The following is a 15,873-nucleotide window of genomic DNA, read 5'->3' as shown; positions in this document are numbered from 1 at the left end:
GAGTGGGAGAGTCTGGTCCCAGCATAAACCAGTTCCTCCATTTTCTGTGAGAAGCTTAGAAGTGGAGATGTTGGAGAGAGGAATAATGTGTCTACACTTACTTTTATACTTTTCATTTAGTAATGTAATGATTTATAAAGAGACAACACTTGGTATTTGTAAGGCTCTGGTCTCTTCTGCTTCTAATACATAAATGCTTAAATGTGAAAATTAGTTAAAAACATGGTAACTGATTAGGGGCCAAGCACAGATGGTGCGATGGCCGCTCTGGAAGTCTATGGCAGGCCATAGAACCGCTTGTGGGAAAGTTATGGAATTTGGCACACAGATAGAGCACAGTCTCAACATTATCCACAGCAAATTTGTAGTCTCTGATTCAAACTCTCTAGCGCCACCACTTGTCCAAATGTTCACTCATGTTTATGCTAATAACTTTTGAACCGTAAGACACAGAAGGATATTTTTTTCCTCTGAATCTTTTGCTCATGCCAAGTCAAATGAACTCCAAAATGCAACTGAATTAAACACGTAAGGTGTAGTTTGTTTTCCCACTTGCTTTGCTTTGGCTAATTGCCACCTAGTGGTCAGGAGATATGAAAAATGGCTATTTTTGCTTATAACTTCTGAATGGTTTGACCAAAAATCACAAAACTGGTCTCTTTAGATTCGATGGAGCATGCTGAGTCGAATTATACACAATTTTCCCATGTCAGCCATTTTGGGCATCGGCCAAACGCACTGACATATCGTTAAGAAACACGGTATGCATCTTCATCACCATGCCCTGATGGTACAAAAAAAGTTTGGGGGCAGCGGCACCTTGTGGTCAAAAGTTATAATGAAATTTATAAAAATGCTAATAACTTTTGTTTACAATAGCCTATTGTAATGAGACTGATGTTGATAGATTTCTTGGATCATGTCGAGATGACATCAATACCAATTATGCCATAATTGGCTGAATTTCCTGTCCGCCATTTAGATTTATGTTGAAAACCTACTTTTTCGAACTCTTAGACCGTTGGTCCACTTTTCACCAAATTTGACTCGGATCATCTTCAGAATAAGTTGGCAAAAAGTTATGGATTTCATGTCGATATACGAAACAGTTTTCGTTTAACGCGTCAACGAATTTGCTGGAAAGATGCCAAACTGCATCTGAGGCTGTATCTCTGCAAAGCTTTGACATTTTTACACCAAACTTTGTATGTGCCATTGTCACCTCACACTGACCCGGCCACATCAATTTGGTAACAGCGCCACCTATTGGTCAAAAGTAATAAACCATTCATTAACCATTATGAAATTTCCAAAAATACTTATAACTTTTGATTGCATTCGCCTATTGTAATGAAACTGGTCTCAAAATGTTAATTGGCTCATTCCGACAACAGACATACCAATTATGCCATGGTAAGCTTTTTCCTGTCCGCCATTTTGATTTATGTTAAACCCTTTTTTTCGAACTCCTCCTGAACTGTTGGAACGATTTTCACAAAAATCAAATCAGATCATCTGCAGACCGTGCTGGCAAAAAGTTATGTATTTCGTGTCGATAGACAAAAATGTTTTTGGATATGGCGCCGCTACAAAGTTGAGGCATGATGCCAAAATGACTTTGAGGCTGTATCTCTGCAAAGCTTTGATATGTTGACACCAAACTTTATGTGTGCCATTGTCACCTCACACAGAACACACCACATATATTTGATAACAGCGCCACCTATTGGTCAAAAGCGATAAGCCAGTATTACTACTGTCATATTTATGATTTTTCTGCCATTTTGACTAAAATCATCTTAAAATGGTTATAATTACTCATTGCTGCAGTTGGTCTGATGCTTGTTTCTGTAGTGCTTGGCCGTGTAATTGCTGCTTGCAGCTATATTGTATTGTTGATTTTTGGCAAATCTGCTTCTTCCACACAGAAATTCATATTCGGTGAAGCTCCTGCCACAAACCCTGCAGAATGAAACACACCGAAGATTCTGAAGAGCAAACAGGTCTTTAATAAACAAAGTTTATTCTCTGTGCCTATAATGTCTTACATTGATATTCCAATTATTATTATTTTTATCTTATTCATGGCGAGTTTCAGTGACGTATAATTTACAAAAATGCATCAAAATGACCAAAATGTGGTATAGCAATTGTCTACTTTTACACTGTTACATCTGGGTTCACCAGGGTTACTGAGAGTTACTGAAACTTTACTTTTACTTTTAATTTAGAGTTGATTAAAGAAACCAAGGAGAATGAAGAACTGAGTGAAGTTGAGGAGAAACCTGGAGAAAAACCTTTGAGTTGCTCTCAAACCAAACAGAAGGATTTAAAGAAAAGAAGAGCCAAGAAATGTTTCACCTGCACTCAGTGTGGAAAGAGTTTGTCAAGCAAATATCATCTTGATGTTCACATGAGAGTTCATACTGGAGAGAAACCATACACATGTGATCAGTGCGGAAAGAGCTTCATTCAATCATCAAGCCTTAAGGATCACATGAAAATCCACACTGGAGAAAATCTATACAAGTGTTCACACTGTGACAAGATATTCAGTCGATCAGCACACCTGAAAATGCACGAGAGGATCCACACTGGAGAGAAACCGTTCACATGTGATCAGTGCGGGAAGAGTTTCACACAATTATCAAGCCTTAAGAAACACATCAATATCCACACTGGAGAGAAACCGTACAAGTGTTCACGTTGTGACAAGAGATTCACTCAGTCAGGAATCCTGAAAACACATGAAAGGATCCACAGCAGAGAGAAACCGTTCACTTGTGATCAGTGCGGGAAGAGTTTCAGACAATCATCAAGCCTTAAGAAACACATCAACATCCACACTGGAGAGAAACGGTACAAATGTTCACACTGTGACAAGAGATTTACTCAGTCAGGATTCCTGAAAACACACGAGAGGATCCACACTGGAGAGAAACCGTACACATGTGATCAGTGCGGGAAGAGCTTCACAATAAAAGGAAACCTTACAGAGCATATGAGAGTGCATACTGGAGAGAAGCCGTTCTCTTGTGATCAGTGTGGGAAGAGTTTCACACAATCATCAACCCTTAAGGATCACATGAACATCCACATTATAGAGAAGCTGTACGCATGTGATCAATGCAACAAAACATTTTTGAGAGCTTCAGTCCTGAATAAACACCTGAGAGTTCATACAAAGGAGAAGCCACATTCATGTTCTTTGTGTGGAAAGAGTTGTGGGCAAGTGACGTAACCGGTGTTGCGGCTTAACAACGGTATCACCGTCAGCACCGTCTATCGCGGCAAGCCTATCTCTGACCCTGCATAGACAGCAACACAACTGTAATGTTCCCAGGTCCAGAAACGTAGTAAGGACATTGATAAAATAATCCATGTGACATCAGTGGTTCAACTTCAATTTTGCGAAGCTAAGAGAATACTGTTTGTGCGCAAAGAAAACAAAAATAACATAATTAGGGGCCAAGCACCGAAGGTGCGTAGGCACCTATTGTATCTGCTGGCGTTCTTCTTCTTCTTCCGTTTCTTCTTCTGCTCTTGAGTCTATGGCAGCCCATAGAACCATTGTGAAATTTGGCACACTGATAAGACAGTCTCAACATTAACCATAGCAAGTTTGGAGTCTCTAACTCAAACTCTCTAGCGCCACCGCTTGTCCAAAGTTTCACTCATGTTTATGCTAATAACTTTTGAACCGTAAGGCACAGAAGGAAAATTACCTACTTTTTAGAGCTCATCCTAGACTGTTTGTCTGATTGTCAGCAAAATTGGCTCAGATCATCTTCAAACCATGCTGGCAAAAACTTATGGAATTCAAGTTGATTCGTCCAACCATTTTTGAATAACACGCGAACGAACTCAACAAAAAACACACAAAAATGGATGTGAGGCTATATCTTCGCAACGGTTTGGCGTATTGAGACCAAACTTGGGTGTGTGTTATAACAAGCATGACCTGAGGCTACCTGATAGTGCTTTGGCTAATTGCCACCTAGTGGTCAGGAGATATGAAAAATGGCTATTTTTGCTTATAACTTCTGAATGGTTTGACCAAAAATCACAAAACTGGTCTCTTTAGATTCGATGGAGCATGCTGAGTCGAACCATACACAATTTTCCCATGTCAGCCATTTTGGGCATCGGCCAAACGCACTGACATATCGTTAAGAAACACGGTATGCATCTTCGTCACCATGCCCTGATGGTACACAAAAAGTCTGGGGGCAGCGGCACCTTGTGGTCAAAAGTTATAATGACATTTCTAAAAATGCTAATAACTTTTGTTTACAATAGCCTATTGTAATGAGACTGATGTTGATAGATTCCTTGGATCATGTCGAGATGACATCAATACCAATTATGCCATAATTGGCTGAATTTCCTGTCCGCCATTTAGATTTATGTTGAAAACCTACTTTTTCGAACTCTTAGACCGTTGGTCCACTTTTCACCAAATTTGACTCGGATCATCTTCAGAATAAGTTGGCAAAAAGTTATGGATTTCATGTCGATATACGAAACAGTTTTCGTTTAACGCGTCAACGAATTTGCTGGAAAGATGCCAAACTGCATCTGAGGCTGTATCTCTGCAAAGCTTTGACATTTTTACACCAAACTTTGTATGTGCCATTGTCACCTCACACTGACCCGGCCACATCAATTTGGTAACAGCGCCACCTATTGGTCAAAAGTAATAAACCATTCATTAACCATTATGAAATTTCCAAAAATGCTTATAACTTTTGATTGCATTAGCCTATTGTAATGAAACTGGTCTCAAAATGTTAATTGGCTCATTCCGACAACAGACATACCAATTATGCCATAGTAAGCTTTTTCCTGTCCGCCATTTTGATTTATGTAAAACCTTTTTTTTCGAACTCCTCCTGAACTGTTGGAACGATTTTCACAAAAATCAAATCCGATCATCTGCAGACCGTGCTGGCAAAAAGTTATGTATTTCGTGTTGATAGACAAAAATGTTTTTGGATATGGCGCCGCTACAAAGTTGAGGCATGATGCCAAAATGACTTTGAGGCTGTATCTCTGCAAAGCTTTGATATGTTGACACCAAACTTTATGTGTGCCATTGTCACCTCACACAGAACACACCACATATATTTGATAACAGCGCCACCTATTGGTCAAAAGCGATAAGCCAGTATTACTACTGTCATATTTATGATTTTTCTGCCATTTTGACTAAAATCATCTTAAAATGGTTATAATTACTCATTGCTGCAGTTGGTCTGATGCTTGTTTCTGTAGTGCTTGGCCGTGTAATTGCTGCTTGCAGCTATATTGTATTGTTGATTTTTGGCAAATCTGCTTCTTCCACACAGAAATTCATATTCGGTGAAGCTCCTGCCACAAACCCTGCAGAATGAAACACACCGAAGATTCTGAAGAGCAAACAGGTTGGTGTTTATTCTACATTAATGAGGCTGATGGTTATAAAGCTTCAAGCAGATTTAGATTTGTTGTAATAGGGTACCTTTTTAAATAAAATTGTTAGATAATTGTGTAGTTGATCAAACATATTTAATAGTTATCCCTATAGAAACATTGGATTTGTGCCTATAATGTCTTAAAAATAATAATAATTGGAATATCAATGTATCTTATTCATGGCGAGTTTCAGTGACGTATAATTTACAAAAATGCATCAAAATGACCAAAATGTGGTATAGCAATTGTCTACTTTTACACTGTTACATCTGGGTTCACCAGGGTTACTGAGAGTTACTGAAACTTTACTTTTACTTTTAATTTAGAGTTGATTAAAGAAACCAAGGAGAATGAAGAACTGAGTGAAGTTGAGGAGAAACCTGGAGAAAAACCTTTGAGTTGCTCTCAAACCAAACAGAAGGATTTAAAGAAAAGAAGAGCCAAGAAATGTTTCACCTGCACTCAGTGTGGAAAGAGTTTGTCAAGCAAATATCATCTTGATGTTCACATGAGAGTTCATACTGGAGAGAAACCATACACATGTGATCAGTGCGGAAAGAGCTTCATTCAATCATCAAGCCTTAAGGATCACATGAAAATCCACACTGGAGAAAATCTATACAAGTGTTCACACTGTGACAAGATATTCAGTCGATCAGCACACCTGAAAATGCACGAGAGGATCCACACTGGAGAGAAACCGTTCACATGTGATCAGTGCGGGAAGAGTTTCACACAATTATCAAGCCTTAAGAAACACATCAATATCCACACTGGAGAGAAACCGTACAAGTGTTCACATTGTGACGAGATTCACTCAGTCAGGAATCCTGAAAACACATGAGAGGATCCACAGCAGAGAGAAACTATACACTTGTGATCAGTGCGGGAAGAGTTTCACACAATCATCACAACTTAAGAGACACATGAACATCCACACTGGAGAGAAACTGTACACTTGTGATCAGTGCGGCAAAACATTTTTGAGGGCTTCAGACCTGAAGAAACACCTGAGAGTTCATACAAAGGGGAAGCCACATTCATGTTATTTGTGTGGAAAAAGTTTTTCACGTTTTTTAACTTTGAAAGAACATCAGAAAATACATACTGGTGTGAGAGAGTACGTGTGCTTTGAGTGTGAAAATACTTTTACTTCAGCAAAGTGTTTAAGTAAAAAATATATAAAAAATGACAGTCATTTCCCAGCAGAAACATCATAAATGCTATAATGTGTTTCAGTGGGAGAGTGTGTGCCGTGTGTGTGCCAATCGCAATATCTGTCAAAAATAAAAAAATCGCAATTAGATATTTTCCCCCAAATCGCACAGCCCTAATTCTGATTAATAAAAATCTTCTACAATCCCTAAGATCCTCACAGAGGAAGAACAACTGAAGACAGGAAAGCGTGAATTTCTTTATTTTGCCCTGACATATTTTGAGTATGTTCAGGGAATGATGCTGATGACACCTACCGACTTTCATAACGACAAGGTATTCCAAAAAAATATAGCATTTTATGACAAGTCAAAGTAGCTGCCTTTTAAAGCATCTCTGAAGCACTTTAAACAGTTCAGTCTGTGTCACAGCACACAAATCCAGCTAACTGTGAATTATCAGCCATCAGAGAGTGACTCGAGCCACTGCGAAATCCACCGGCTAAAGGGAAAATGTGCTGCTGTTTGGTGTTTATGGTGTTAATAACAGACTCTGGATCTGATCTGTTTTCTCAGGGCTGGAGAGAGAGAGAGAGAGACATAGGCGTAGCTTGATGTTTGAGTTTGGGGGGGCCAAACCGAACCGGTGGATTTGGTCAGATTATTGAATAGACCATAAACAGTTTATATTCTAAAATCTATTTAAAGGTTGTGTTCTGTGAAAATTAAATAACATTTGGATGTAAATAGTTGGCATAAAATTAGTGTGCGGCTAAACTGGCTGTGTCCTGTGGATCACCTTTATCTGATTGTCCGGGTCCGGAATCATTAAGCACGGCATTAATATCTTCATCGGAGTTTTTTGTTGTCTCCAGATTTCTCTGCAGTTCGTGTATGTTGTTAAAAACGCAGAACATCATTTTATAATTTAAGGGAGACTTTAAGTTTGTTTTGATTTATTAATTTACTTACAATAACAATTTAAAATGTATTAACTTTTACGTATTCACTTTTACATGTATTATTAACTGCATTATATGCATTTTTACTTCATAGAAAAAACGTTATAAATAAATATTTAGTAAAATTCTTAAATCGCTATGGGGGAGCCAGGCCCCCCTGGCCCCCCCACAAGCTACGCCCATGGAGAGAGAGAGAGAGAAAAGCATATTATAATTTATAATTAATGAGTAGAAACATTTTAGAGACGCTCATGTAGTGTGTGTGAAGACTTTTTGTTTGACCAAGCTGGAATTTATGTTAATTTCAAAATACTTTTCAAAATACTTTAAAAACTGTTTATGAATTAATATTCTAAGTGAGTCGTGGATAGTGGAAAACTTTTCAGTCTCAAACCAATTTTATCATTAATAATTTCATGATTTCACATTTATTTAACGGCATGCAGGAAACTGCTAACTAACAGTAATGTAAAGAATAACCTATAGATTGTGTGAAACTTGTTCTTCAGTGTGAAAACTGGATCAACACACATTCACTCTGAACACAATGTAACGCAACACTCAGTCTGTAGTTCGGAGGAAGTAAATGACCACAGGAAGAGCTAAGAGTATTTAAAGAAAGAGTTGTGAGCATTTAATAAAGAGGAAGACTGACAGAAAGAGAAAATGGCTGATAAGTGTCATTTGTGTCTGCTGGGACTGATCTTTGTCTCTTCACTTCTCACAGGTAAAGAAATATCTGTTTTCTGTAAGTTCTGAATCTTCTGTTTTTTTTATGCTGTTTTTTATTTTTCATTTATTAATATATAACATATATATAAATGATCACTCATATGTTCTTGTGTTTCATGTTCCAGTGGAGTGGATGATGCTCATGTGTTCATCAGTTCTGGTGAAAATGTCCGTCTGTCCTGTAATAATGCTCTTCCTGACTGCACATCAACTACATGGATCTATAATAAAGATTCAACGACTGTTGAACTGATTTATTCAGGGATAAAGAATAAAGACGCAGAGAGTCATGAGAGACTGAGTCTGGGGTCTGACTGCTCTCTGAACATCAAGAACATCACAAAAGAAGATTGTGGATTTTACACCTGCAGACCATTTGTGAATGACAAACAACTAGGAACTGATGCTCGTGTTTCTCTGCATGTTCTTCAGGGTAATTTTATGATAATGTGGTCAATTTAAAAATCTTCATTTAATCTCTCATGATGATTGTAAAGTGTGTGATTTGTGTGTTATTTTGTGTTTCAGTCTCTTCATCATCCTCACAGACTGAGATCAGTGCAGGCCGCTCTGTGACTCTCTCCTGTCAGTTGTATTCATATTCATATGCAGGAGTCTCTTGTGATGATTGGATCCATTCTGAGAGAATTCATCTGTTCTGGGTGAATCAGGCTGGTGTTAAACTGACAAGATCAGACTCCAGATATCAGATATTATCCTCATCAGATCACTGTCTCAGCACTCTGACTACAACACTCCTGAATGAAGATCACAACAGAGAATGGAGATGTGAAGTTACTCACAGAAATCAGGTCAAGGCCTCAGTCACTCAGACACTGTCAAGAGTTCAGGTCAGAAAACAAACTCATGATCAGTTATGGAAGAGTCTCTGTTAGATGTCCTAATATAATGATACTAGAGTCTTGTGTGTTAACTGGTTAAAATTTGTGACCTGTGCTTACAAAATGTCACAATGAGCAAATTTTCAAAAACAAGTTATTTTTATTTTCTCATTCACGATTAAAAGACCTTCAAAATGATGTAAGATTTGTTGGAATCGGACGCAAAATTACTGAGCTACAGCCGTTTGAAGTCGATGAAGTTAGCAAAGTAACTTCTGAGAAAAATCAAGTTAAGGTTTTCTGAAGATTCCAAAGTAAAATCACCTAGAATCAGGGTAAAAAACCAGTGTATCATTCGATCATTAGTTTTTTTATTTAATATTGAAAGTAGAAAAATTAGAAAACGTCTCCTTTTACGTTTTTTTTTCTTTCTTCCAAAAAACGAAAAAAGATTGGAATATACGCCACGAGATGCATATGATTATTTTACGACAGATATGAATTTAACATTAAAGATGACAAACAAAAGGTAAAAAAAGAGAGAGAGAGAGAGAGCGAGAGAGAGTTGCCCCTTATGGGAAAGTTAATTTCTGACTCTGCTGACGAACAAATGGTCCCATGCCAATGGGACATCAACATATGTTTTTCTTAAATTTGTATAAAGTGCTCGAATAACACTAAAAATAAAAAAGTGTTGAAACCATTCAACATGTTCGGTTCACTTAGTTTTGTCGTGGCCACGACATAATAATTCATGGGAACGTGATAATATGATACCTCGCCAAAATGATATGTATAAAACATTTGGGATCAGGAAGATTTTTAATGCCCGGGAGGTGACATGGTCGGTTCACTTTAGTTTTGTCGTGGCCACGACATAATAACTCATGGGAACGTGATAATATGATACCTCGCCAAAATGATATGTATAAAACATTTGGGATCAGGAAGATTTTTAGTGTCTTTTTAAAAAGTCTCTTATTCTCATCAAGGCTGCATTTATTAAATTGTTATTAAATTTATAAAAATACAGACAAAACGGTAATATTGTGAAATATTATTAAAATTTTTAATATCTGTTAAAATTATCTATGAATGGGAATTTCTCGGTAATGTGTGTAATCCTGGTTCCCTGAATAGGGTATGAGATGCTGCACTGCTGGCCATTCTTTTTCTTTTCTCCTACTTTTAGTGTTTCCTTCATAATGGAAAATCTGAGGAGAGATGGCACAAGCACACTCTTATGAGGCATATGTGACTTATTCCTCAGAGGCGCTACTGGTCAATGAATTGGTGTGATGGTATCAGGGCTTCAGTCAATTTCCGATAGTGCCAGCGACACAGTCTCATTCCCTATTCAGGGAACTAAGGTTACTTAACAGAGACATTTTCATTTATTGATATAGTGCACACAGGTCCGGTACATATTTATGATTTATGTGATGTGCAGCTGAAGTATAAAGATGTTTGGTATTAAGATGTTCATTATGTTTGAACTGAACTAACAGATCCAGCAGAAACTGAAGTCAGCAGGACTGCTGGATCACTTTTCAGAGGTACGAAAGTTCATTGATGCTGAAACAGTCAATCTTCTGTGCTTTGTCAAGAATTGTGATTTGATTGTGTCTATCATCTGCCCATCATCTTTCCTGCAGTGATTGTGATTATTGTTGAGTTTACAGTGTTTGCTGCTCCTATTGTGATTCTTCTTCAGATCATCTGTGCGAGAAGAGCTGGTGAGTGTTTGAGATGATTCACATTGGTCTGTAACAATCTGCAATCATGAGAGCTCAGTAAATGCTTTTGTGTTGAATTATTTTGCAGGGAAGAAGAACTTGCAGCACTTGGAGGAAATGGTGATGAATACAATATTAGAATAAAATAATCTCTACAAATAACAGGCCAGATTACAGCAAGATGTATCTTCATGTCAATGATATTATGGATATTTGCATAAAATTTTTAAGGATCTTTTCCAGTGCTCCAAACTGAATAGATAATATGCAATATTAAATATAGAGATCAACAAAAGCAGAGCTGGGTAGTAACTGGTAACATGTAATTACGTAATCAGATTACAAAAATCAAGTACTTGTAATTAGAGTAAGTTACAGTGGGTACGGAAAGTATTCAGACCCCCTTACATGAATAGATAATATGCAATATTAAATATAGAGATCAACAAAAGCAGAGCTGGGTAGTAACTGGTAACATGTAATTACGTAATCAGATTCCAAAATCACTTGTAATTAGAGTAAGTTATATTTTAAAATACTCGTAATCAGACTACAGTTACTTTTTTACAGATTACATGATTACACATTATTCACACAATAGCAATAAATTATTCATGATTGATTCTCTCTAATTTCTCTTTTTCATCTTTGAAATATATACATTCAGAAAGTCTTCCAGTTTTGTGGATATTCACACAGAGATAAATCAGTCAGGTGATAAACAGCATTTGACCACTGGATTAACAAAAATCATTTCAGGTTCAAAAAGTGTTTCAGCATTGCATCAACTACTGATTAACACATTTTTATTTGAATTATCAATCAGTAGGTTATTTAACCATGTATTATTATGTGTTATTGAAAGGCTTTTGTCTTTTAAACTCATTATTTACATGTAATGCAGACATTCCCAAACTTTTTGTCATCTGAACCTCTTTCATCTATATGAAGGCAAAATAATGGCTAAAAGATTTGCATACGCAGGGTAAGAGTTGTGGAAGTGTACATAAGACTGTAAGCGTAAATTAAATTAGCATGCACAAGAGAAGCTTTGTAAAGGTGTAAGTTGCGTTTCAAGCGTAAGAAAAAATTATTTGCAGCATTTTACTGTTACTCGTAAGTGTAATTCATGTATTGTGAAACTGCAGCTTCATGCTAACGCAAAATAAATATGATCTGCATGCTTCTGACTTCCATTTTTCCGCGCTTACACTTTTGGCACGTTTTTTCGCTAAAATACGGTCAAAAGCACTGCAAGCCTGTGAACAGTGATTTGCAAGCGAAAACAACAGTTAACAGAACTGCAAAATGGATTGACTACATAGACCCAATCTGTATGTGTAAAGAAACTAACTGTTGCAAATGTCTAAATGACTTGTGTATGTGGGGCAAAAAGTTCCTGAAATAAACCGATATGTACAGCTCAGTCTTTCTCTTCTCTGCGCTTACAATATTGGCACGATTCTCTCACTCACTGAGTTTTGGGAGGGCGGGTCCACCACCTTCTTGTAGCCAATCAAATGAGCTTCTCGCCGACTCTCCAAAACATTAATCTTAATTTAGTTCAGGATCGTTCTCGCTGCCAGAATGGTACTTTTAACATACACATACATTAAAAATAAATAAATAAATAACAACATCTAATTGTTACATTAAACATTTAATGATACTACACACCTCTTAAATATCTTTTTTTTTTGTTGTTTTTTTTACTTTGGCTCTGCATTGAAATAATCAGTGAACAATTCTCACTTATGAAAATATATGAATGTTTGTCTTCGCCACCTACATCATGCTGCAACATGTTTTTATTTATTTTGTTTATGTCTTTTATGTGGTCTTCAATATGTGCCGAATACGCATTTGAGTCTATTTCAGAGTCTAAAAGTGTAAAGGATTTATATCTGATATTGGGTTAATAATCTGGGTAAAATAAAAGGGAGCTTATGGTATTTATTGATTTTATACACTAGATGTTTTAGATTAAATAATAATAATAATAATAATAATATAAAAGGATAATTAATGAACATTAGTCAAACTGCAATATTGACAAGAAAACCACTGATATCTCTTGGCTGGATAACTTTAGCTATAATAAGCCATCTAAAACTGAAAATTAATACAACATGCCTTAAAAACAAATAAAGAAACTATATCTAAAGTTAATTGTCCACTTCTCAGTCACAGACAGCTGAAAAGCTCAAAACAGTTTTGTTATAATTAGATCAGATATCTCAAGTTTTGTCTACACTCTAAAAAATGCTGGGTTAAATATAACCCAGCGCTGGGTTATATTTAACCCAGCATTTTTTAGTGTGTAATATCAGAGCTGATTGTAACAACATTACACCAGAATCTGCAGCTAGTAACTGAATGCTAGTATTTGCCAGTGTTAAAATAATAAAGCTGATCTGGTAAAAGCTGATCAGGTTGATCGACTGCAGATGATGTTCTTTAAACATACATGACAAAACAGCAACATGCAAATCCATGTTTCACTGCCTGGATTCCAGTTCCTGTAATTTACAACGATCCATTTGCTTCTGTTTTCTGTAGCTATCGGAAATCTATGAAGGTTTTAGATGCTTGTGTTTCCACAGCATTCAAGCTGATCTCTAATGCTGTCAACTCAATCTTTCTGCCAATCAGTGAGTGAAACCGCAGTGACTCCGCCCACTGTGATGTCATGATGAACAGAATTAAGACTCATTTTGTTAAAGAGGCTGCACTTTTGCCAACTGAAAAAAAAGCTGCATGCAGCAGCTCACTTAAAGAAAAAGAGCAGACATCTGAATGTGTGGGAATTCACAGCATCATCAGTCTAATCTGGGTTCAGAGATGATCTCAGCTAGGGCTGGACGATATGGCCAAAATTGATATCACGAAAAAAAATTGAACAACAACAAAAACTGGAAATGTTGCTGGAGACGGGCTTATTTAAAATGAAAACTCATTCTCTGCCAGCAGGAGGCGCTTTTAGAGTGATAAAACTAGCGGTTTCTCCAGTAATGGCTGTAATCAAAGCAGCTCCGCTCATGAACGCTTCTTTATCAGATCAAATGAAAATGCCATCGAAACTTCAGAGATACATTCATATAAAACACCCGCGCCGTGTTATGATTTTGAAACGTGCAGTGCTCATGTTTATTCAACGAAGTCAAACACCACAAATAAATCAATGTATGGGAAACTGGTAATGTATATCGAAATATCGGAAATGTGTTTAAAAATCATATCACCGTTATTGAAAAAAATTATATCGCGATACATATTGATATTGAATTATTGTCCAGCCCTAATCTCAGCTCTACTGCGGTCAAACTCGCTGTGTTCTGAGTAACATGTTTCCAAACCACAACAGTGAGATCATCTTTAAGATCATCCTTATTGTTAAATGAGAAAGCATACATAAATTTATACAAATATACATCACAAAAAGCAGCTCTAGATAGACATGTTTTATTTGCATCAACATAAAATTTATTACATGTAAAATTTTTGGCTGTGATGGCCTAATGTAAACTGTGGAACATAAAAGTAGATTATTTGAGAAATGTCTCGGTAGCTATTTTATTTATTTATTTAGTTATTAGTTACTATATATTAGTAGTTAGACATCAAAATGTATGTATCTGAACACATTTCTTCCTTGTAGTTAAGGAGATGGAATGTGTAACAGTAAGCTTTGACATGCTGAGTTCTGTCTTCTCCTCTCAGGGTCACACTGTCATGTCATAGAGGTCATCGGGAACTCTACGTGACCATCGAGTGATTACAACATTTATTCATGTTAGAAAATAAGTGAATGTGTCTTTAGTCTGCCTTAACAATCATTGTTTTGCAGTTCTGTGGAAAAGCAACTGAAGATGCTTTTGTCAGGCTGGTTGGGATTGAAGGAGTGGAACCCTGGAGACATCGCGACCTTCATAATATATATATTTGTTTCTTCTTGAATAATTATTAATCAAAGGTACATTTATCCATGTTAGAAAATAAGCTGAATATGGCTTTAGTCTGCCTTTTTACTCTCTAAGAAGCTGCTCTCATTGTGTGTGTGTGTGTGTGTGTGTGTGTAGTGAACCATATTTGATAAGATTCAGGGCAGAGCCTTGCAACCTTGAAATACAGATAAGTGTTCTCTGCGTATGTGTGAATGTCTGTCTTTGCAGCTAGATGCAGAGAGAGACAGCTCCAGGAGGAAATCATCGTTTGCCATCACCCTGATGTCAAGGGTATTAGATAAACGTCTCTGGAAAGACCTATTGCGTCTGACCTCTGATCACTCGTCACCAAAATAATCGCTGGAAGATATGTTTTGAGTTTTACGTCCATGTGTGAAGATTTTCTTAGTTTATCTACCAACCAGAATCTTGCTTACCTTTGTATTGACGTAATTAGTGACCTCTGTTAGAGTATAATTACTGGTGTTTCTGACATGTATGCAGAGCGGCCTACGAAGTCCATCGAGAGTGTTGAAGCTGACTTCTGCTGATGAAACTGAAAAAAACTATATTCTTCAGTAAATTTTTCTTCAATTGATTGCATCTCTGACTCCTGGTCTTCATTCAATATACCTGGTCCTTGGGTTTTAACTGTAAATTCCCCTACAAGAGTGAGTAAATGATGAAAGAATTCTTATTTCTGAGTGAATTATCCCTTTAACGTATGTTTTTTTAATTCGTTGGGACTTTTTTAATGACATGATACTCTAAATAAGTATTGGCTTTATTGATGACAGTAGACATAAATAGAGTGTGCAGTGTTAAGTGCTTCTTTATATTTCAATACTGAATCTGAGAAAGCAATAGCATGCACTACAAGGGAGGCTTTTTTATAAAGTCATTCAAGACGCCTACATTCAGCTTTCATTACTCTTTCATTACTTCAGTGGTGAACCAAGGAGAGGAGTGAGCAGAAGGGACAGTTCTAGTTTTTAGTGGAGCAAGGTCATCCAAAACATTACAAATAGATTCATTATAGGTTGAGAGTA

The 15,873-nt window shown here is 36.8% G+C and overlaps 2 protein-coding genes across 2 annotated transcripts; both read left to right on the top strand.

Annotated features, from left to right (window-relative positions):
* Positions 1–1,405: 1,405 nt before the first annotated feature.
* LOC107660447 (zinc finger protein 501-like) lies at positions 1,406–6,485 on the top strand (the record flags this gene model as incomplete). Its single annotated transcript, XM_016449751.1, has 5 exons — positions 1,406–1,413; positions 1,948–2,003; positions 2,232–2,833; positions 5,963–6,214; positions 6,381–6,485. Coding segments are annotated over exons 1-5 (1,023 nt in total), but the record flags the coding sequence as incomplete, so codon positions are not given.
* Positions 6,486–8,236: 1,751 nt separating this feature from the next.
* LOC107660449 (uncharacterized) lies at positions 8,237–11,091 on the top strand. The gene is made up of 5 exons (XM_016449753.1): positions 8,237–8,322; positions 8,428–8,735; positions 8,831–9,187; positions 10,800–10,880; positions 10,969–11,091. Exons 1-5 carry the CDS (start codon positions 8,237–8,239, stop codon positions 11,022–11,024), a joined length of 888 nt encoding a protein of 295 aa, XP_016305239.1. The 3' UTR covers positions 11,025–11,091.
* Positions 11,092–15,873: the final 4,782 nt, after the last annotated feature.

This window comes from Sinocyclocheilus anshuiensis, unplaced genomic scaffold, assembly GCF_001515605.1.
Source record: "Sinocyclocheilus anshuiensis isolate Anshui unplaced genomic scaffold, SAMN03320099.WGS_v1.1 scaffold2035, whole genome shotgun sequence".
Lineage (NCBI taxonomy): Eukaryota > Metazoa > Chordata > Actinopteri > Cypriniformes > Cyprinidae > Sinocyclocheilus > Sinocyclocheilus anshuiensis.
The sequence above is the reverse complement of the archived record's forward strand: the minus strand, read 5'-3'. Positions and strand labels throughout refer to the sequence as shown.

What these genes read in the sequence shown, in the direction of transcription:
- LOC107660449 (XM_016449753.1), top strand. Translation starts at nt 8,237, where the DNA reads ATGGCTGATAAGTGTCATTTGTGTCTGCTGGGACTGATCTTTGTCTCT. An exon ending in GAAATATCTGTTTTCTGTAA is followed by an intron (nt 8,323 to 8,427) that starts GTTCTGAATCTT and finishes TTCATGTTCCAG; the next exon opens with TGGAGTGGATGATGCTCATG. An exon ending in TTCTCTGCATGTTCTTCAGG is followed by an intron (nt 8,736 to 8,830) that starts GTAATTTTATGA and finishes TTTGTGTTTCAG; the next exon opens with TCTCTTCATCATCCTCACAG.